This window comes from Echinops telfairi, unplaced genomic scaffold (assembly GCF_000313985.2).
Source record: "Echinops telfairi isolate 266 unplaced genomic scaffold, ASM31398v2 ScPeMD7_3;HRSCAF=10, whole genome shotgun sequence".
NCBI classification, from domain to species: domain Eukaryota; kingdom Metazoa; phylum Chordata; class Mammalia; order Afrosoricida; family Tenrecidae; genus Echinops; species Echinops telfairi.
The window spans coordinates 49,389,258-49,412,978 of record NW_022103899.1 but is presented as its reverse complement, the minus strand read 5'-3'; the positions used below and the strand labels follow the sequence as shown (position 1 = coordinate 49,412,978).

Sequence of the window (23,721 nt, the reverse complement as noted above, 5' to 3'; positions counted from 1 at the left end):
ATTGTGGTAAGTGAACATTTTCAGATGCAAAAGATCACATGGCACGATTACCATCTTATATAAATTGTACAGAATAGCAACTCCACAGAAAAAAAGATGAAGTAAAGTAGTGGCTGCCAGGGGCTCGAGGTATGGAAGACTAGGGAGTGATTGCGAATGGATATGGGTTTCTCTTGGGGATGAAGAAAATGTTATGGAATTAGAGAATGGAGATGGTTGTGCAGTTTTGTGAATATACTGTAAAATCAGTCAAGTTATATACACATTTTAAAAGGAAAAAGATTGTGGTATGTGAATTATCATAATTAAAAAGAAAAAAATACCCAAGTGTAAGACTTACAAAACTCAAATTCACTGCCATCGCGTCGATTCCGACTCATTGTGACCATATAAGATAGGGTAAAAGTGACCCTTTGGGTTTCTGGTACTAACTTTTTACAGGAGCAGAAAACCTCGTTTTTCTCCCACAGAGCAGCTGGTGGTTTCGAACGGACGACCTTGAGTTTAACAGTCTAATGTGTTACACCACCAAGGCTCCTAGACTTCTAAAAGTTCAAGAGAAATTAAGGAATGAAGTGCGACCTGAAACCTGCTACAGACAGCACACCACTTCCGCCCGACTAAGGTTTGCAAATGTGTGACTGAACGGGCCTCGCCCCAATCCCTGTCGCAGCTTTCCCTCAGGCCCAGCCCACTCGCCTCCTCATCCGCTGCAGGCACGCCCCCTCGCCCGGCTCCGCCCACTCTAGCCCCGCCCCTCTCGCGGGGGTCCCATTTAGTACTGAGTCGTCTGCCCTCAGCGCGTCTGGAGCGGCGGGGCTTTCGCTACTGAGCAAGCTCGGCTGTCCATTCGATTGCCTTACAAAGTCTAGTGCATTCCATCCAGTGTTGTCTTTCCTAAGCATACCGGTTATTCATCCAATGGAGATCTATTTTATAAGATGGAGAATGGCAATCGCAATCGCTTGCCTTCCTATTAAAAACGGAGAGCAGTAGCCGTTGGATTCACACTGGCAATATTTAAGACAGCCCAGACGAGGGAGACTGGGTCCTGTCTCCTTCGGTCGCCAAGCCTAAACCGGCTCGCCGCGCATGCCCAGAGCACCTGACTCGCCATGCCGACTGTCAGCGTGAAGCGCGACCTGCTCTTTCAAGCCCTGGGCCGCACCTACAGTGAGTGTCGACCCGAGAACCTGGCCTCTACACGCTCGCAGGCGTCGGCCCTAGAACCTGGGCCCGGCTACACGCTCGCAGGCTGCTTGGGAGCCCGGATCTGGCCTGGGCGGTCAGCATGTGCACAGGGAGGGCTGAGGATCGGGGCGGCCCAGGCTACCTTCCTCCCGGTCTGAGGTCGTCTGAGTGCCAGCCAAGCCACGACTGCCATTGCGTCATGCGCACGTGCTCGGCGGCCGTGTCATTCATTCATAAAGTCGCATCCGGCGAGACTGCGGCGCCTGGCCGAGCTCGATGCTGGGGTGGGGGGAAACGGGGAATGCCGCACCGGCTAGTATTCCGAGTGCATTCTGTAGTGCTATCCGAAGGCCGCCGCGGAGACGCCGTTTCGGAGGGGTAGGAGTAGGGTGTGGGTAGGAGAAAGGTTACAGCATCCCCACGGCCGTTATGAAAAGAAGTTTAATGGAGGGCTTGTGAAGTGCCAGGCGCTCTTCTAGGCACTTGGCAATAATGCATCGGTGAGCAGGACGTCGACGTCTCTGGTTTTGTTTCTGATGAGGGTGGCAGACACTCATTAGCCAATCCATTAACCGATGTTGGATAATGTTAAATGCCGTGTGCTAAGGACATTTAACACAGTGGCCCCCTTTGAGCTGAGAAATTGAGAGAAGAGGAGTCTCGGGGGTGGGAGTGGGGGGTGTCTTAGTCTTCATGCCGCACCCGATCGCTTCTTCTGGTTTATAAACGTGCCCCAAACAGAAAGGAAGGCTAGATGCTATCGTCAGTCATCTACCTCACCTCATGATTATCAGCTTGTGGAAAAGGCTGTAACACAACGTACACTGGCGTACAATCGTAGGACAGACATGGGGTTACAGCACCTGCTCAAAAAAGAGAAAGTAGGGGACACACGGGCGTCACTGGCCCATGGCTGTGCTGCACACCAGCTGGTAGATGTTAGGTGCCCCTTGAGTCGGTCTCAAAGGCTAGGATAATTTTCCACACGCCCTGCCCTCGCTCTAGGTTCTTGATCGAGTGCCCCATGTGGGAGAGAGGAAGAGAGAACATGTATGTGCTTATAGCTAAGTGATTTTTCACAGCCCATTTACTGCTTACAGAACCTTGAGCACTTAAAAGACTTTATTTTGTCCTCTCTGCCCCTTTCAGTCCATGCTGGCAATGTTTCTGTGTATGTAATTCTTTTTAATACTTTGTGGGGCTTTGGTGCAATTGACTAGCTTCCCTTTCCTGATACAATAAACCATGCTTACAAATATCTGAGATTAGCTGTTTATGCCGTGAGTATCTGCTGGTACATGATGCCCTTCCTTAAGCCCATTGTGAACCAGGGGATTTATGAGACACTCTCTGAGTTCCTTGAGAGCAGTGGTTCTCATCCTTGCTAACGCCGAGACCCTTTCATACAGTTCCTCATGTCGTGACCCCCAACCATCAAATTATTTTCGTTGCTCCTTCATAACTGTCATTTTGTTACTGTTGTGAATCATCATGTAACTAATATGCAGGATGTATTTTCATTGTTAGAAATTGAACATAACTAAAGCATAGTAATTAATCACAAAAACTATGTAATTTTATATTGTGAAATATTTATTTCTAATTACAAATAGATGAATATTTGTGTTTAAGTCTGGTGTAGCATGGGAAACAGTCTTCACACGGGGTACTCATATGTGGGCATATCTGCATGTGGATGGACCCGCCTGGAGACAGACAGAGGAACGGTGTCTCGGTTTCTAAAACCATTGGAAATCTGTGTTTCCCGATGGTCTTAGTGACCCCTGTGAAAGGGTTTCACCCCCCAACAGGACCGTGACTCACAGGTTGAGAACCGCTGCCTTACAGCATCGGTTTTTCAAACAGATTTGGCCTACCACTGTTCCCTTTGCAGGAAAAGGCCTCAAAACCCAACAAAACTCACCCCCATCCCCCTGCTACCTGGCAATTCAAGACTTGTACTAAGGCCCATTATCCAAATGTAGGGCTCAGCTGTTGCAGCCCCCACGAGCCTTGGTGGTATAGTGGTTACTTGTTGGGCTGCTAACCTCAGAGTGAGCAGTTTGAAACTATGAGCTCCTTGGGAGAAACTGAGCTCCACTACCATGAAGAGTTAACAGTCCTGGAAACTCACAGGGGCAGTTCAGTGCTGTGACCTTGAGTTGGCATCAACTTATGGCAGTGAGTGAGTTCTGGATCCTTCCAGGAGCAGGATGTTGGGGCTATATCGTCCATTCTGGGAAACATTGCTTAGAGTACAGTTTTGTGAATGAGTACTATAATGCCTTTGATTTGTTCTTAAATTATTTTAAATTAAAATTTGTACCATCATACCTTCTGGGTTCACCCTTGGGCTGTGTTTTCCTGGCATTGTCTTGGATTTTCTGCTTGCCTATTTGAAAGCATCGTTTCAGTTTCCCCAAAGGTCGGGAATTGGGTAGTGCTGTGCTACAGGTTTCAGTGTGTCACCAGCTTACAGTCTAGCTGTCCACCGAGCTGCAGTCATCTCGAGGCTGGGCTGGGGAGCTTGATTCCGAGCTCAATCATGTGGTTGCTCCAGACATCAGATCACCGGAGGGCAAGAGTACCAGAAGGCAGGGGCCACCAAAGCCATTGTGGAGGCTGATACCCCTGCACCCCAAACAGGCACCTAGGAGTGCCAAATGCCTGCTCACTCACCATCCCCACCCCCCACCCCCATCCAGTTAGTCTGCCCTTTTCACACTGCTCCCAAATTTTCTTCTTCCCAGACTCACTGCTGCTGCTTTAAGCCAGCCCCTCACTTTGCTTCACTTGTGCTGTTGTGTGAATCCCTGCTCCCATCTGTCCTCCCCCTGCCACCAGTCAGCAGTCTCTCCAGAATGCAGACTGGCCGTGGTTTTCCTCATGTGAAAGCCCTCAGGGTCACTCCCGTGGCCTGCAGACAGTGCAAATCCCTTGTCAGGTCTCTCCTGTTGGCCGCATTCTACTCCCTCATTTACCTTACTCGCCTGCCAAGTGCATCCCCCTTAAATGACTGTTTGCTGCCTGATGAATTCTTCCCTCTGGAGAATCGTTAGCCGACTCTGATTACTTTCTGTGTGCCCCCCTAGGAGCTTGCTCTTACAATTCTCTGTATTTGTATGTGTGGTTCTATTCCAAAGTAAGAAGAGCAGCAGAAATGATGTTTTATTTGCCTCTGTAACCTTGGCACCCAGTCCAGTGACTGGTATAGTAGGTGCTCAAAAAATATTGGTAAAATTTACTTAAGGTCAATGTCCAGATCAAGGACCTGCTTTCCACCGGAATTTACATCTAATGGTAAGGTTGGTACTCAATGTTTAAGACCTTCCAGCAGCCCCGGTTGTGCCTATCAAATGCCACTTTATATAGAAGTTTAAAATGCTTATGCTCTGTGTGAGGCTCTCACGGTAAGAACTCCAAATCCACACCACCTCAGAGGATTTATATACTAAAACTTACATGGTAGTATTCTGTTATGTTAGATCTGTACTTTGGAGCCTGTATTTTGTGCCTATTTGATCCCTACGTAGGTGATTTTTTTTTTTTAAGCGAATGAAAAATTCCCGGTCAAGGTAACCTGATCTTATTTTTGATGTTAATATAGGTTAGTCAAACATTTGACAGCTTTGTTTTCAATTTCTTACTATATTTTGGGTTTTAATGTTTTGTGAAATACTGTGTTTTTAAATTGTGGTATCCAATGCCTGATATTTAGCATGCTTGTAACACAGTAATAGAAAACTGCAATTTTCATTCTAGTTCCCAATGTGCCAAACTGATTATAATGAGGAGTTTCTCTCCTTTCTCCTTCTCCTAGCTGACGAAGAATTTGATGAGCTGTGTTTTGAATTTGGCCTGGAACTTGATGAAATTGTACGTATTGGGTGTTTGTTTATAATCTGTATGAACTCAGTTCATAGGCATTTTCTCTTTGTCGCCACTTTGTGAGTTTGGTTCCGTTATACTGCCTGCAGGCCAGATATCCCCCATCCCACCCCACCCTTATTTAGATAATTGAGAAGTAGCCTGACATTTCCTTAGTTTGTAGTAAGTTTCTATTAGTCATTTTATTTTTAAAAAACAATTTCTTAGGGTGTGTAATAGTCAAGAGTATTGAACTGGTTATCAGAAAATTGGAGCTGTAGTTCCAGTTACAATATTTAATAAGTATGTGACTCTGGATAATTACTTTGCTTTTCTGAGCTGTATACTTGAGTCTCCAAGCGTTTCATCTGTTAAGGAAAGCGTTTAAAATGACAAGATCCCTATAGATTCCTTCAGCCACCTTGGTGGTGCAGCGGGTTCAACATTGGGCTGATAACAGAAAGATCAGGGGTTCGAACCCACCCACCACTGCTCGGGAGGCTGTTGTACTTCCATCAAGATTTATAGTCTCAGAAACCTTATGGAGCCATTCTACGCTGTCCTAGAGGGCCAGAGCCCACTAGGTGGGAGTGAGTGTAGAGTGCTTCTGCCCTAGGGTGTCTGTGCTCACTGATTTTTGGTGGCACTAGCAAACGCAGACACTAGGGCAGAAGGACCCTATACTCCCTGCCATCAAGTGGGAATGAAATACTGAAACTAGAAAAGATTTAAGCAGCAAAGTCTTTATTTATAGAAAAGCTGGCTTGTGTGAATGTGTAAAACACCCAGTTGCTAACTAAAAGGCTGGAGGTTTAAGTCCATCCAGAGACATCTCAGAAGAAAGGCCTGGCTATCTTAAAAAAAAAAAATCCTCCCTAGAAAGCCCTTAGGGTCCACTGAGTCTCTGACCTGGTATGGTTTTGACTGGGAGGCTTACCTTTATCTGGTTACCATCTTATCCCCCTTCTTCCTAAAAACCTCCTGAAATATAGCATCTCCTGTGAGGTGACTTACCTTCCTTCACCACACAACAGTACTTTGATTGACCCCTTTGCTGAAATGCCGTCTGGCGGTGCAGTGGTCAAAGTGCTCACTTGTGAACCGTGGGTGGTTTGAACCCTTCCGCTGCACTATGGGAGAGTGTGACTGTTGGCCTTGGAAACCCTGAGGGGCAGTTCTACTCTCTTCCGGGTCATCGAGGGTCAGCATTGAATAGACAGCATCGGGCTTGGGGAACTTGGGGTTTTTTTTGTTTGTTTGCATGAATGTTATTTAAATTCTCTGTCATCCCCTCTCTCCTCATGCCCTTCCTCCTTTTTCTCTTTTCCTTCTCCTCTTCCTTGTTTTTCCATTTTCCTAATTGTTAAGGCATGCCTCCTTGGTTCGAGATGCCGAGGGTGTGGACTGTTTGGTTCTGAAAGCAAGTTCCCCGGAAACTGTGCAAATAGAGATCACTCTTGCTGTGGCAGTGGAAGGAAAGCCCACAACACAGAAATCATTGCGTATTTTGATAGGACTCCAGCAGTTGTTGGTGGAATGAGGAATGAGAGTTCAGCCCACATGGCACTCTTCGCGGGGCATTAAAAATGATGGTTCCTGTGGTTCCCTTGCCCTCTTTGCTGCTCTCCGTCTTTATTGTTTGTCTCCACTTTGCTTCTGCTTGCCCCTGGAACCCCTTCTAATTTCACCACGATTCTGATGATCTCAGAATAGTGTTCAGTTTGTTTTGCAGTATTCTCAGCCCCTTAGGTTGCTGTTGATAGAACTGGGCTTCGTAGGGTTTTCAAAGCAGAAGCAGATTGCCAGACTTTTCTTCCAAGGTACCTCTGGGTGGGTTCAAACTGCCAGCCTTTTTTGTTTCAACTGGAGAGCTTAATTATTTGTGCTACCCTGGGATTTTTAAAGGGCCAGGTAGTTGATATTTTTAGCTTTACAGGCTAGATAACCTCTCAACCCCTTAACGCAACCATTGTTGCATGTGAAGAGCCAGAGAAAAATGGGCTGGCTAGACCTGGGCAACCTCTACTTATAGATGGCAAGTGTTTTCTTATACTTGGTACACCGCAAGAAGAATTACAAAACAGAACAAAAACTTTACAAAGATCAACAGCTAGCATTTGCTGTTTAGGGATGACTGAGGAAGCTAGATGTCTGAACTCAGTAAGCTGGGAGTGCTTTGTGTTCTTATTGTAGCATTTCATACTCTTAAACCCATGTTTTTGTTGCAATAAAAGTAACTATTACCCAAAAGTCTGATAGCCTTTACTTTTTAAAAGAGTTTAGATTTATCTCATTTTGTTAACATCTCACTCTTGGCTTGCTTTAGACGTCTGAGAAGGAACTTATAAGCAAGGAGCAAGGCAATGACAAGGCAGCTGGGGCCTCTGAGGTGGTTCTCTACAAAATTGACGTCCCTGCTAATCGACATGATCTTCTCTGTCTGGAGGGATTGGTCCGAGGACTTCAAGTCTTCAAAGAAAGGTAAAGAAATACGTTCATCAAATACTTGGCTAACTTTGATTCTATGTCTTTCTTTTTAATCCCTATCATTATCAGCCACCCTATTTAAGTTGTTTTTTCTTTTTTTAAAGGAAAAAATCTTGCAGGGCAGGTTCAGAGTTGTATGTAGCTCAGGCAGAGGGAAAGCTTGGAGGATGAGGTTCACATGGATGGTGGCTATTCAGACATTTGCCTGAAGACTGAGCTGCAGCCTTTTATTCCTAGAGCAGATATTAAAACTGCGGAGGTTACTGTTTTTCTGGCTTTTTAAAGGGAGCAAAATTCTTTAGCAGATCCGTGGGATTTACCCCTGAGTCCCATTGGAGTGATAGTTTCTTGGATTCGTAAGGTTGCAAAGAAACAGAGAAAGGGAATGTACCTGCTATGAAGATGAGAGTGTTAAAGGGAGCCCAGGAGTGGAGCTTCCTAATGGGAAATCAAGGTCTTAGGAGGGCTGGATGGTCTTGACCATGGCAGTTGACCTCTCCGGTTTCAATCTCCTAATCTATATAGAAGAATAAGTTAAAGGCCCCCTGGTAGATATTCATATAATGAAAATACAAAATAGTGGGTCAGTAAGGGGAAGAAGGGGTGAAAAGTGACAGTAGTCAGAAAATAATCACGGGGCCTTTTGGTGTTGATCATGTATACATCCTCTGGTGAGTTGCAGAACTGAGAAGTCTGGTTGATAGGCTGGACTCTGAAACGGTGGCACTTCAGATGAGTGATTAGATGAGTGGTGGGCCTTGGTGACGGGGTGATGACTAGGCACTGTGTAAGGAGAGTGAACTTGAGGCTCGACCCAGTTGTTCTGTGCATGAGGAGCTTGTATTTCAGGATCAGGGATAAACCTCTGCACGTTTTGTTTCTCAACCCTGCCTCATCAGAGTCTGTGTTTTTAACAAGTACCTGTGTGATTTGTAAGATCAGACCAGTTTGGGAAAAGGGACTGAAAACCCCTGCTACTGAAAGCATGGTCTGTGTGGTCTGTGGACTTGTCACATTTGTGTCTCCTGGGAGTTTGTTAAAAATGCAGCAATTTCATTCTCCACTCTAGACCTCCTGGATCAGAAGCTGCAGTTTAATAAAATCCCCAACTGAGTGTAGGCACAGGGGCATTGGAGAAGCACTGTCCTAAAGGTGTTTCCCTGCTGCCCCTGATGAGAACAGTGGCCTGGAGATGTGTTAGAAATGTAGATACTGATTCAGGAGGGGTAGGTGGAATTGAGGAATCTGTAAGCCATATTTTCCTTAGACGGCCAGAATCTCATGTTAGAATAAAACCAACGTTCCCTATCTCACCCAGCCCTCCAGCTGATGTTTAAACACTCCTAAACCATTGCTCAGTTAGTGGTTTTCTAGGCTTTGCTGAGAAACATAGTATCTCATGAGGCATCCTGTACCATTTGGGACAGCTCTTAATGGTAGAAAGTTGGCTGGCCTTTTGTTTATTTTTTTAAAATATACAGTCAAAATTTGGCTTGCTATAATTGCAACCCATTGTTTTAGTGCTCTTTATTTTATGTACTTGTTATGCATAAAGTTAACTTATCAAATATTTTGATTAATTATATGTTTAATTTTAGGATAAAAGCCCCAGTATATCAACGGGTCATGCCTAAAGGAGAACTCCAGAAATTGATAATTACAGAAGAGGTAATGAGATAAATCTTTTTTAAGAATGTGTTTTAATTAAAAAACCTCTTGTGTATGTGTCTATAAGGTGAGGAGGGAAAAAGAACAAATCTTTTTACCAAATGGGTGTTTTTTTGCTCATTTACTAAAATGGTGCTTCCATATTTAGCCTTTAGCTCAGAAAAATAATATCCATAAGTTTATTTAGTTTAAAATTACAGTAGACAGACAAAATTTTAAAAAGAAAAGGTTTTTAGAGGGGGTGCCATTTTTGGTAAAACCATTAGTTGAACAAACAAAAGTTTTGGGTTTTTTTAATTTCCAATTCTTAGTTCATTTTCAGATATCTTACTGAGAAGGTAAATTTCCTGAGGACACGACTCTGTCCTTTGTTCACCATTGTTTATTATTTACTGGATGAGCTTTTGTGACATTGTCAGAAGCACAGCAAACTTTCTATCCCAAGATCACGTTTTAAATAAAATCATGAATGTTTGCCACTGCTAACGATGCTATAAATTCCAGACAGCTAAAGGACGTCCTTACGCCGTAGCAGCAATTCTCCGCAATGTCAAGTTCACTCCAGACCGGTACAACAGCTTCATTGACCTCCAGGAGAAACTGCATCAGAATATTTGCAGGTTTGTGGTTACACTGTCCCCCCTGCACCTTTCCTCTAACTGCCCCCTCCCCACTTTTCTTCCTCTGCTGCCCTTCTTTCATGCGCTCTCCTCTCCTTCCATCCCCCTTTCCTCCTTCCAATAGATGCTTTCAAAGCATTTCTAAATTAATAATATATGAGAATAACAAGAGTTTAGCCCTTTCCCCTGGCCGGCAGCGTAGAGGCCACACGATGCCTAGAGTTACTGTAAAAGACGTGAACCAGCAGGAGTTCGTCGAGCTCTGGCAGCCTTCCTCAAAAAGCCCGGGAAGCTGAAAGTCCCTGAATGGGCAGACACGGTCAAGTTGGCAAACATAAAGAGCTTGCTCCCTACGACGAGAGCTGGTTCTACATGCGAGCTGCCTCCACAGCACGGCACCTGTCTCTTCTGGGTTGCGCTGGGGTCAGCTCCATGGCCAAGATCTATGGGGGGCGGCAGAGGAATCGTGTCATGCCCAGCTACTTCAGCTGTGGCTCCAAGAGTGTGGCCCACCGGGTCCTTCAAGCCCGGGAGGGGCTCACGATGGTGGAGAAGGACCAAGACGGTGGCCGCAAACTGACAGCTCAGCGACAGAGATCTGGACAGAATCGCTGGACAGGTGGCAGCTGCCAACAAGAAACATTAGAACAAATGATGCTGGGTTAATAAATTGCCCCGTTCGAAAGTGTTTAAACTTGCTTTGTCAGATATTTGTGCTTCTGTTTGTAAATGGTATATTCATTTAAAAGATATTCTAATACAGTGTAAGGAAAAAATATATATTCCTAGAAATTTTTGTTTGTTTAAATCATTGATCAATTTAGACTATTGTAACTAAACCATGGTGATTTGAAATATGACCCATATTATGACAAGTGGGAGGAAATGGTGTGATTTCACCATTGGAATGAATATAATCCTACATTGTCGGAGCAATTTCTAAAATCAAACTTGAGGTTTCATAATGTCCCCATTGCCTTACTCTGTCTTTGCCACTGTTTAGACATCATGTCCTTTTTTTTTCATAATCATTTTATTGGGGGTTCATACAGCTCTTATCAGAATTCATCCATCCATTGTGTCAAGCACATTTGTATACTTTTGCTATCATCATTTTCAAAACATTTTCTTTCTACTTGAGCCCTTGGTATCAGCTCCTCATCTCCTCCCGCCCGCCCCAACCCCCCCATCATTTCCTATAGTGCTCCTGTACGAATGCAAACCCAAGCCACCCATGCCGTCGAGCCAATTCTAACTCACAGCAGCCCACAGGCCAGAGTACCACTGCCTCATAGGTTTCCAAGGCTCTAATCTTTATGGAAGTGCACTGCCACATCTTTCTCCTGTGGTGCTTAAGTGGGTCCCACCAGGGAACTCTCTGTAGCAGCTGAACTGTAAACCACTCTGCCCCCAGGGCATCTTAAGGCTTTCAAATCCATATACTTTGTGACCTCCTAGAGATTGAGGAAGGTCAAATTCAGAATCCTTGACCTAATTTTCATATCCCAATAAGCCTACTGGAAACCCCTGATAGTCAGAACACTCAAGTTTCCTTCTGTAGTCCTGAAATGTATTGACACTAGTCGACTACAGGTTTGGCTGACAGATAGAAAGGGCTTGAATAAAAATAGAAAACCTTTTATATGTTTTTAAAATAATTGCAGTTCAGTAAATCATGGAGACTAGGGAGAGCTCCTGTTTATGTGATGGATTGATTGTAAACAGGGTTGAGAAGAATATAATGTTTTCTTCTGTGATGAAAATGTTTACAAGTAAGATCCCCATGTGGTAAAGCCCACCTGACTTCTCTTTTTTCTTGAACATATGAGGGAGTACCAGAAAAAAAAAAGGAAAGAAGTATCGCAGGGCAGAGTTTTATTTCGTGGTATGCATTTTTCTAGGTAGATGAGCATCAAGCAACTCGCTCTGACTTAGTGCACCCAGGGGCGTCCCCTAGGAAGGTTCTCTGGTCACAGTGAATTTTTTCATAAAAGCAGTCTTGCATGAACCTCAATTTTTGTGATGGCCAACTTAAGAGAACAATGTATGGTTGTGAAATTTTCTTTCCTGCTCTAGAAAAATGCCTCAGAAACTGTTGTGATGTTGAACACAGCTTACAAGACAGTGCTATGGGAAAAACTCAAGTGTATGAGTGATTTTTTTCACTTAAAAAAAATGAAATGTCAGTTGAGGACAAACCTCACTCTGGATGTTCTTCAACTTCCTAAGCAGACAAAAATGTCAACTTGTAGTGTGTTTGGAGTTCAGTCTATCAGGTCAGACTGTTAATCAAGCTTTCTATTTAGAGGTTCTGAAATGATAGCGTAACTGTGACAAAAAGGCCTGATTTGTGGCAGATGGGACTGGTTTATACCACCACGACAATGCCCCTGCTTATGCAGCCATATCAGTGTGCCAGTGTCTGGCAAAAAACAGCGTGGCTCTCTTGCCCCACGCACATTACTCACTTGACCTTACTCCATTCAACTTCCTTTTGTTTCTGCATATGCAGAAGGACATGAAGAGACAGTAATTTGACAACATAGAAGAGGTGAAGAAAAAACGAGGGAGGTGCTGTCAGCCATCAGATGAGTTTGAAAAACGTTTTGAAGAATGGAATCGCAGATTTGACAAATGTGTTAAGTGTAATGGAGAGTACTTTGAGGGTGATAAGGTTGTTTTGGGAAAAAAATTTAAATACCCTACATACTTGTGTATAAGTCGAGTTTTTCAGCACATTTTTAATGCAGTTTTTGTGTTAAAATTAGGTGCCCCAGCTGATATTCGGGTCGGCTTATACTTAAGTATACATAGTACATTGCTTTGAGGAAGGAGAGGAGAAAACTAACTAAATAAATAAATTCCAGGTTTCTAATTTCAAAACCCAAAACGGGATGTAAGATTGCTAACAAACGTATCTGCCTTTGATCTTCTGATCTGGGAATGCCGCATTTTAATGCCCTGTTTTTATGTAGGTCAAAAGGTATTGCTTCACTCTGTCCAACTTTAAGCTGTTTCATCTGATATTGCTGGAAGCCATGAGCTTTTTCTAAGAGAAGGAATAGGAATACACACCAGTCCTTCTGGTGCTCCAGAATGATCAGTGAACCACTCCTTGAGTGGACTTTGGAAGTGTTTTTTTAGGACTGAATCTATTTCATCTAAGGCATCAAATTTGTTGCCATAAAGTTACTGGCATTATTATCCTAGTATCTGTAGTGTCTGTAGTGATGTCACATTCAACTTTGTATATTGCTGTGTGGGACAAATAAAATTAATAGTTAATTGAATTTTCTTACATATCAAGTTAAAATCTAAATGTTATTGACAGCGTTTAAATAGCTTAGTTATTATTAAATAATACAGCTATATTAAGAAAACAGTAGAAAGGTTAAAATGCAGCAATTCAGTAATTTATTCTGTTTTAATCAAAGCATTTATGTTCACTTGAGACACTAAGAGGAAGTCGGTTAAAAGAAGATAAAGGGGATGCCAACTTTGAAGATGTCCCAGTAAACGTGTCTAGGAAAGCATAGTGACATGTCTCAGCTACTGAGATAACGTTTTGTAAATAGGTAGGAGCTTTTTCCTTACTGCTGATCATAATGGCAAGAATTTGTTCATTGTAGTCCACTAAAGGTACCATTTCAAGCAGTCTGTTTTCAGGAAGTGTTTAGAATAGAGTCAATTAAAACCAGCATCTTTCTTTAGGATTTCTGCTTTGGAATAGTCACATCTTTTTTTTTTTTTTTTTTTAGGAAACGCTCCTTGGTTGCTATAGGTAGCCATGATTTGGACACCTTATCCGGGCCATTCACTTATACTGCCAAGCGCCCTTCAGACATCAAGTTCAAGCCTCTCAATCAGACCAGGGAGTATACAGCCTGTGAACTGATGAACATGTACAAGGTAAATCTTCCATATTGTGCAACAGCGGCACATAAGTTCTGTAGAGTGAGACCTTAGAACTAGAGTGCTTTCTGAAAATCTGAGTATCTGGGCTTCAACCCAGAGACTCTTCATTCATCTGGTCTAGGGTGGGATCTAGGCATAGTGTTGTTAGTTTCTATTTTTCCAACTTCTCAGATGATTTTAGTGTACTGTTAGTTTTGGGAACTACTGCAATAGACCGTACCACGTTGCAACCCATATATTTGGGCATAAACTCATGGAAGTATAAGATTTAACTAGTTTTATTTGGGAAAGACTGTGGCAAAGTGTTTAACACCCACTGTTAGCATTTGAGAATCCAACAGTGGAAATGAACTCAGTAGTTAATTTAAAATGAATACAATAAATAGAAGTAGTGAATATCATTCAAAAAAGCAGCTGTGCTACCTTACTATGGTTTGCAAACAATCTCTTCCTACTTCGCTAAGGAGCTCTGGTGGTTGTATTTTGTGTCAGATGAGTCGGGCACACTAGGCCAAATTCAGCTACTCACTGTGTTCTCTCTTCCCCAGTCGGAGATGAAGTGTGCAAGGATATGAAAGCACTAGTCTGTATCTCAGTGTCTTATGTATGTAGAACTTGCTGTAATTTGGGGCTTTTTGTCCTCCTGGCTTTCTGCTCTTTCGTGTTTGGTAGGCACATAACTAACTATAATGCCATCAAAGACAAGTTTTGTTTGACTCGGTTTTTTTTATGTTTTTTTCCCAGACTGATAATCACCTTAAACAATATTTACCTATCATTGAGAATAAACCTCTGTACCCAGTTATCTATGATAGCAATGGTGTTGTCCTTTCAATGCCTCCAGTAATCAATGGTGAGTGATTTTCAGAGCCTCGTGGACGTTTGCTGGTCCTTCAGCTTTGTCTTCAGCATTTCTGTGTAATTCTCAATGTCAAGGATTAAGTCAGATAACTCTTACCCTCAGCATTGTGGGTCTTTGGCACACGTGATTGTAGGTCTTTTCATTTTCTCATTCAAGAAGCGGGATGATCTTACATTTCCCTGGAAATATTTGTGAACTTTATAAATGTGTAAGTATGTATAAGCTTATACATACTGTTCGGTGACAGTCTCCCCATTCTGTTGTACTCTTCCAAAGGGTGGTGGTATTTTGGTTGAAGCAGGCCGTGAACTTGCTTAAACTCCAAGTTTAGCCTTGTCTTATCTGTAGTTTTGCAGTTAAACTACAACATTTAAACTTTAACTTTTTTCCCTTCTTAACTCGTTTCTGAAGGCTGTTTTGATGAGGCAACTTAAATATATTGACCCAATATAATGACGGTTTAGTCAGAGATGTGCGCCCATGCAGGATGTGAGGAAAGGGATTGACCGATTCATGGTGGGAAGGAGTGTCTACCCCCCCCACCCCTCCTCTAGGCCTTGGGTTGTGGTAGTTAGGATGGGTAAGAACATAGCCCTGGAGAGACCCAGATCTGGACCCAATTAGCCTGGCTGCTTGCTAGCTCGTGACCAGGATCCAGGAGCTGACTCTCTCTGAACCTTACTTACCTTGTGTGCAGCCCTATCGCAGGCAGTATTTACCACAAGATTAAGTAGGACCACATAAACCCAGTGCTTGGGATAGCAGCCGACAGACACAATGTGTGTTTGCGTTCAGTACTGGTTTCTTATTATTTTACTGCATTCTCTAATTTGCGTTAGACTTAAAATGAAAGTTGTTTATACCCTAAATTCTTAAGATGTCAATTTTTACTAGCCCCATATTTTAAAATGTAACTTCTGTTTTGTTGAGCTTTTAGCCCACTTAAATTTCTGAAGATGATTTTTCATTTATTATTCTGTTTTCATTGCAGGGAATCATACCAAGATAACACTAAAGACTAGAAATGTATTTATTGAATGCACAGGAACTGACTTTACTAAGGTACATAAAATTTTGTTACTAGACATGAGTGATTATACTTCTGGGACAAGTCTTATGGTTAAACTTTAAAATATGTTTCTTTTGTAGGTGTAAGCGTATTTTAAATATTTCAAGAACTGCGACAACAAATATATATCTAGCACCTACTGTCTTTCCAGTGCCAGGAATTTAATAATGAGTAACCTGTTTCCTGGCTTCAGGGGAGAGTTGGCCCAAATTTGTATAAGCCGAAATGGGGCAGATGTTGGAGGGAGACCAATACAAATGATTTCTCTTAGTTGACTCAATTTAAATGCTGAATTATTTCTTTTTCTTTATTTTGAATAATTTTTTTCTTTAAGTTAATTAATTGGCTAAAAGGAAAGGTTACTTACCAAATTGTTAAAAGATTTAAGCGAATGAAAAGGTCTCAGAGATTCAGGATACTGCTATTCGTTTGCTCTGTCACTGTACGTCTGGGAGTGGGCATTAAGAAAGGTGCTTCTGCCATGAATGACTTCTTCGTAGATTAGAAAAGGTGGAGAGTGGGCTGGCAGTGGAGGTAAAAAAGAAAGGGAAACCTGAATGGCAGAAAACTGAGTGGATTACGAGGTCTAGTGATGGATCCAGTGTTTTTGCGACTGTAAATGTTTGTGGAGCAGTCTGCCGGCCTCGTCTTTCTCCGGCCCAGAAGTCGACGGCTTTAAATCACAATGAGGCTAACTAAACAGCCCAGTGCTTAACGAGGGGTCCTCACACTTTTTAAACGGGGGACCATTTCACTGTCCCTCAGACCCGTTGGGGGTACGGACTATAGTTAAAAAAAAAAAACTATGAACAACTTCCTATGCACACTGCACAGATCTTATTTTGATGTAAAAAAACAAACGGGGCAAAAATACCTGGCGGGCCAGATAAGTGTCCTCGGTGGGCTGCATGTGGCCCAGCGGCCGTAGTTTGAGGATGCCTGGCTTACCCTCAACACCATAGGGGCCCCTTACGGTTAGTCAAATATTTCCGATTAAAAAAAAAATCCTTTGGGAAAAAACCCAATAATTATATAGATATGCATTTAATACTCATGATAGCCAAAGGAAGTTAACTTAGCAGATGAGGAGACTGGCGTGCAAAGAGGCTAAGAAGTGACTTGGAGCTCAAAGTCAAGGCATACTGGCACAGTGAGTGTTTAAGGCTGGCCTGCTATTCCCCACAAAACTTGACAAGAGAAAAAGAAGACAGTCTGCTTCCATGAAGATTTATAGCCTTAGAAGCCTGGTGGGGGCGCTCCACTCTGTCCTGTAGAGTCGCTATGAGTCAGAATCGACTGGATGCCAAAGGATTTGGTGGGGGGGGTTGACTCAAGTCACACCACTGTAAGTGCTTGGGCCCAGAATTCAGACAGTCTGGTTCAGAGGCCGATGAGGTGAGATTGATCAGATTCTCTCCAGACATTTCTCTTTCTCCCCTAAAACCTGGTGAATCCGAGGCTTGGGCCTGGGAAAAGTAAATAACTCAATCTTGAATTGTCACCCTCTAGCTTACCTAAATCCAAAACACCTGCAGATTAGAATAGCTGCACTTTAGCTCATACATTTTTATTTCTCTTCTTTTTTAGGCTGTATATATAAAGGTCCATTTTTAGATGTTTGGGGACTAAATTGTATTAATTCATTTCCGTTTAAGGATGATAACGTGTTATTTATAGATACCCATACTTTTTTTTTTTTTCATTTTCAGGCAAAAATCGTCCTGGATATTATTGTCACCATGTTCAGTGAATATTGTGAGAATCCGTTTACGTAAGTTTATTTAGCATCTTGGTTGATTTCCTAAGAAGGTCTGCTGGCGTAGTGGTTAGCTGCTTGGCTGCTAATCAACAGGTCCAGTTCAAATCCACCAGCCACTCCACAGGAGAAACATGTCGCCATGAGATTCCATAAAGAAACCCCTGGGACAGTTGTCCTCTAGGATCCTCTAGGATCACTCTGAGTCAATGTGCGTGATGGTGGTGGGTGTTTGTTTTTTATTGATTGCCCACTGATCTGAAGGCAAGGCATTAAGGCCTTGTGCTAAATATAAAGATGAAGATGTGATTCCTGTGCCCGGAATGTAAGACATGTGCATCAATAATGTACAAAATAAAAGTGAGTCTTGGAAAGGGTCAGTCATGTTCTCTGGATGCCTATAAGGGCACACTCCTGAAGGAAAGGCAATCTGGGAAGTCTTCCCGGGGGAATGAAATGTAAAGTGCATTTAAAGTGGGTTGTCCCTGAGAACATAAAGCTGGGGAACATAAAAGCAGTGGCTGAGCACAGGTATAGAAAGAGATTTTCCAGCAAAGCAGATAACCAGCACACAGACAGCCTCCACGGTACAAATAGCCAACACAACGGACACGTCATCCTCATCCTTCAGTGGTCGTACGTCGGCCCTCACTTTCAAAGGATCGAACCAACTCCTTCCTGAAACAGTTCTTCATAACAAGCACCTGCACTGCAGCATGTGCAGCTTATAGATATGGAAAATGCGAGCCAGGCTTTTCTTGCTCTAAAATGAGGCTCGGTAATAGAACTACATGTACCTGTTCCAACAGAGCCACAGATTCGACTGAAAGACTGACTTAGAGACACCCTAAGGAACAGACCTTGTTTGTACCGCAGGGACCACCTGTAGCTTACTATGATTTCAGTGTGTCTCTCAGAGCGTACTTTCTTTAAACTGTTGTGATTTGAGTGAATGTTTACAGAGCAAATTGGTTTTCCACTCAACAATTTACACACATTTGGTTTCCGGATGTTGATTCCGGTCCCCACAGGATAACAGCTTGCTCACTCTTTGACTGAAAGTCACGTCTGAGGGGTGAGCTCTGATTCAGGCTTGAATGGTGTCTAAGGAACCACACCATGAAGAACCTTGGTTAGGATTTTAACAATGAGCCTAGGCAGCACTGTTGGTTAAGCATTGGAGCACTAACTGCAAGGATAGTGCTCTCTGCTCCCAGAAAGATGTACAGCTTTAGAAACTCTCTATATGGTCCTTGGTCCTTGAGGATAGACTTTTGGGGGATCAGTTGATGTTATTTAATTGGCATCGTGGGATAGCCTAGAATGTATCTCACTGTCAGCAAGGAATCTATAGAGCAGCGTTCTCAACCTGTGGGTCGCGACCCCTTTGGGGGTGGAAAGACCCTTTCATGGGTCACCTAAGACCATTGGAAAACATTTCCAATGGTCTTAGGAACTGAGACACTGCTCCTCTATCCGTCTCCAGATGGGTCCACCCACATACAAGTACCCCACGGGAAAACTGTTACCCATGCTACACCGTGCTTCAAGACAAAAATATTTCATTTATTTGTCATTAGAAATAAATATTTCACAATATATAATTACATATGGTTTTTGTGATTAATCACTGTGCTTTAATTATGTTCAATTTGTAACAATGAAAATACATCCTGCATATTGTATATTTATTTACATGATGATTCATAACAGTAGCAAAAATACAGTGATGAAGTAGCAACGAAAATAATTTTGTGGTTGGGGTCACCACACCATGAGGGACCGTATGAAACTATCCCATGAGGAAGGTTGAGAACCACTGCTGTAGAGGATGCATGCAGTGAGCCACTGGGAAGTAAGCTAGCTCATCAAGTTGGTACAGAGGTCATTGGAGGAGGAATGGGAGAGTCATTGTGCTCCCAGGACGGTTAATCCAGCAGCAAAGGTAGAATATGTGTAGATATTTGCAGATGAAGTGAAAGACGTTACTCATGTACATTTCTAGAATTTACTGCCCTGAATGTTTTAAGTATTTACTTATGTGTTGGTCTTTTTTCAGAGTTGAAGCAGTTGAAGTAGTTTATCCGAATGGGAAGTCCCATACCTTTCCAGTAAGTATTTAAGACGTTATTGAATAATGGTGATGATAAAAACAATGGGTATAGAGTGTGGGTGTTTTATCCACCCACCCACTCAATGTTGCAGCGAGAATAAGAGAACAGGCCCAGGGCTCAAAACAGAATGTTTGTCCACGGCTGGGAACTGATAAGATGGAATAGCATCATGATCCTTGTAGGCTTGGTACATTGTGACACCTGAGTTCTTCTTTCTTGGTCACAAACATTTACTTACATGAAACAAAATGGAAAATCTTTAGCTGGATTGATAAGCATTTTAGCAATGGTGCGGTATACCTGTGTTTTACAGTAGGGGATAGTGATGAATCATCTAACAGAGGAAATTGTCTGGGTTCACATTAGTACCAGGCAGTGTGCACTATCTAGCGGATGGAGTGCTCGCATATGGATGTAATCTGGGGAACTCTTCTTTTTCTTCTTAAGGAGCTGGCCTACCGGAAGGAGATGCTGAGAGCTGATCTCATCAATAAAAAAGTTGGAATTAAGTATGTTCTGCAAACGTCGCTTGTTTGTTGATGGCAGAATTAAAGAACAAAGTACACACATAAGTGTTCTCTCTTTTCTGAAAGAATGCTTCCAAGTAACCTAATGCTGATAGGATGTCAGCTGTTGGGATGTATAGGGTCCACGAAAGGGGGTAAATACACGAAAAGGGGGTAAAAATCAAGTGTTGTTTCTGATTGTAGCTTATTTTAAAGCCAAATCCTAAGAGGTTTTAAAAAATTCTTTGAAACTTACATTTTGTACATTTCTAACAGAGAAACTCCAGAAAATCTTGCCAAGCTTCTGACCAGAATGTACTTAAAGTCAGAAGTTATCGGTGATGGGCACCAGATAGAGATAGAAATCCCTCCAACCCGAGCTGACATCATCCATGCCTGCGATATTATAGAAGATGCTGCAATCGCTTATGGATATAACAACATTCAGATGAGTCTCCCGAAATCGTATACCATCGCTAATCAGGCAAGATTCCCTGCACTCTCTGTCAAGCACTCCTTATTGTTAGAACCTGATTATGCAGAGAACCCAGGGAGGCTTCTTGAGAAGTAGAACAGAAGAATGAAGCATTGTTTTGACATGCTCTGTGTGTTAGTCCAGGTTGATTAGAGAAACAAATTCACAAACACGTGTGTATAAGAAAGAGTTTAATATAAAAAGAGCAATTGTATATTGAGAAAACATCCCAGCCAAAGCCAGTCCATTCAAGTCTGTAGGCCTGATATTAGCCCTTATGTCTGATACTAGTCCATAGATTCCTCTTCAGACTCATGCAGCACATGCAATGATGCTGAATGCAGGAAGATCACAGGCCACTGGGTAGAAGGTCTTGTGGATCCAGTGGCAGTGGAAGCATCTCAGCTCTGGTGCAGGTCTCCACATGTCTCTTCCAGCTCTCAGTGTTTCAAGAGTAGGAAAGGGAAGGCAGAGAGAGTGAGTCTGGCCTCCAGTGAGCTCTTTATCTCTGCTGTGCCCCCATATGAAGTCATAAAGCTGCGACCTGATTGACAGGTTAGAATCCACCCCTTTGTTCCAATTGACAGGAGATTATGTAGCTGCCACACTGCTATGAGAAGCCTTTGTTATGGGGAGGTTGCAAAACAGGTGTCAGCTGCTCCAGAGTTGAGTCAAAAACCTGTGGTGACTTGCTCTTTGAAGAAATACAGGTTTTGAGCCTGGAGCCTTCTTACATCTTGAAGTGGGAGGCTTGATTTCTCAGCTGGGGGCAGGGTAGGGCTGGGCGCCTTCTGTACGGGTTGTGGGGTGATGGGAAAGGAGATGGTCAGGTGAGGGCACTAACGTACTGGTTTCTCTGAAATTACATGCTCTCTCTGAACCTCTTTATTGCAAAATAGGAAATGTTACTGAGGGCAATCAAGTGAGCCTTTCTCTCTCTTTCCCCCCCAGTTACCTCTTAATAAGCTCACAGAACTCCTACGACTCGACCTGGCGGCGGCTGGCTTCACCGAGGCACTCACGTTTGCGCTGGTACGACCTCCGGGCTGTTCCTGCTCAGCGGGTGGTTTTTTGTGTATTCCTGTGTGCATTTATGAAATTGAGAGGGCTGAATTTTCCCAGCTCACTTTGTCATTTGAGATTACCCTAGAGCTGGTATGTAAAACAACAAGGTAGAAGGGATCTGTATTTAGTCATAGGAATGTGCAGGATTAAAAAATAATCCTACTGTGATAGAGGACACGCAGCATGTCTGTCAGCTTCACCCGAATGGGGAGGGTTTATAGTGAATTACGGAACTGAATGTACTGAGTAAAAACATGTAGGTCTTGGTTGCCTCTATGACCACTAGGTGCCACCCTAGTGAAGGGCTTGTGAACTCTTCCCCATTAAATTTACTCCTTTGTCTTTGAACATGCTCTCAACCTTTTTTGAGTTAGAAAGCTGACACAACAGACCCCTGTCAGGAAGTGACTTGTATTATAAAATCAGAGGGAAACTCCCCCTCCCCCCCACCTCACCTCGTGCACACTGACCACAGGAAAGACTGAAGCATGCACGCACCTTGCAGTTCCTGTTTCCCTTGGCTGCGCATTTCTGGGACACTGCAGTGTCGATCTCACTGCAGCAGTCCAGGAACAGCTGAACCCGTAGGGCAAAACATGAGAAACGAAGCCACCAAAAAAGGCTGCCTCGCTTCCTCAGTCTCAGTCCCGAAATTCGCCCTCTCTCAGCATATTTATAACATTGCTGTTGATGCATGGAAGGTTGTAAAGTGTTGTGCACTGTCACTCCAATAGAGCTCTCATACTTTTATATCTAGGTTCTGTAATTCATGTCAGTGGCTACACAGAACTCACAGACAACATACACATTGAAGGGCTTGTTAAGGATGTTGACAGGTTGCATTGCAAATGAGAAATGCTTAGGATACATTGTTTATCAGGACATGTTACAGTTCTGTCAGGGACTACTCGTAAACAGTCAAAGGGCCTGCCGCTGGCTATAAGCCTCAGCTCAAAGGCACTCAGCTCCCGCTTTGCAGGTCAGCATACTCAGTTCCATAAGCCAGCCTCCTGCCCCAAAGCATTCAGCTTTACTTGTTTGGTGGGTTGTGAAGTCCACTACTCTGTTTCATGCTTTGGCCCCTAGTTCTCCTTTGATGTCATAGCTGTCATCTGGATCCACATGATTGACGGCGCAGAGATCCTGGGGTCCAGAGGACGTGCTCCACCCCTAGCTCTTGCTGATAGTAAACTCCTCTCTCTCGCTTCTCAGGGGGCTCTTTTATACCCAGCAGGATGGTACACCAGTGAATTTCATTTGCAGTTAATCATAGGTGGATCCTATCAGTATCTTCGTCCACCTTCTGACCCAGACCCATTGAATTATTATCATCATTGAATGCTGTCTCTGTGCCAGACACATTACTTGTGCTAACTGAGCTCATTTATTGGACAGGCTGTGTCCAGTACTTAGATCACTTCTGCCTGTTACTGTGTGCCGTTAACGTGATTCCAACCCAGAGTGACCCTATTATGAGACCGAGTAGAGCTGCTTCATGGGGTGTCCTGGGCTGCAGTCTTCACAGGAACAGATCACTAGGAGTGGCCGGATGGGTTTGAACTGTGTAGTGCTTATCCATCGTGCCCCCATGACTAACTTCTGCCCATCACAGTGGTTCCTAGGAGGGCATTGCAAGTAAAGCCTGGGAAATATATAAGGCTGATGGGTAGGCAGGGAATCCATTGGAGACTAGACCAGGAGTACAAGTTACACCACTATCTTCATGTGAAAATTGACCTGAGCTGTGTACTTGGCAGGAGCCAATGTTAAGGCAACTATTCATGTGAAGTTGCCATCTGCCACAGGCCTGAAAGTACTTGCTCTGCTCTTACTTGGTTCTTAACTTACTGGCTTAGGTAGAGAATGTTCTTGTTTGAGTACATCATACGTTGATTTAGCAACAGTAAATCATGTTCCGATTACATTACATCCAGCATTGCTTTCCTATATTGACCCATATTGTATGTACTTCTTAGTGCTCCCAGGAAGACATTGCTGATAAGCTGGGTTTGGATGTCTCTGCAACAAAAGCAGTCCACATTGCAAATCCTAAAACAGCTGAGTTTCAGGTAAGACGTTAGGTCCATTGGAATTTCAATTAAAACCAGGAGCTACTCACTGCCTGA

General features: G+C 43.3%; 1 protein-coding gene and 1 pseudogene across 1 annotated transcript in view; both read left to right on the top strand.

Annotated features, from left to right (window-relative positions):
* Positions 1–1,113: 1,113 nt before the first annotated feature.
* FARSB (phenylalanyl-tRNA synthetase subunit beta) overlaps positions 1,114–23,721 on the top strand; it is a 60,340-nt gene continuing 37,732 nt past the window's right edge. Inside the window, exons 1-14 of the mRNA XM_004701641.2 lie at positions 1,114–1,173; positions 5,012–5,067; positions 7,385–7,539; positions 9,144–9,213; positions 9,718–9,833; positions 13,592–13,742; positions 14,493–14,601; positions 15,602–15,672; positions 17,389–17,450; positions 19,495–19,546; positions 19,997–20,058; positions 20,332–20,539; positions 21,482–21,562; positions 23,572–23,664. Of these exons, the coding sequence (XP_004701698.1) occupies positions 1,116–1,173; positions 5,012–5,067; positions 7,385–7,539; positions 9,144–9,213; positions 9,718–9,833; positions 13,592–13,742; positions 14,493–14,601; positions 15,602–15,672; positions 17,389–17,450; positions 19,495–19,546; positions 19,997–20,058; positions 20,332–20,539; positions 21,482–21,562; positions 23,572–23,664 (1,344 nt within the window). The 5' untranslated portion in view covers positions 1,114–1,115. The remainder of the gene's footprint in view (positions 1,174–5,011; positions 5,068–7,384; positions 7,540–9,143; positions 9,214–9,717; positions 9,834–13,591; positions 13,743–14,492; positions 14,602–15,601; positions 15,673–17,388; positions 17,451–19,494; positions 19,547–19,996; positions 20,059–20,331; positions 20,540–21,481; positions 21,563–23,571; positions 23,665–23,721) is intronic.
* On the top strand, positions 10,046–10,479 carry LOC101644877 (annotated as a pseudogene).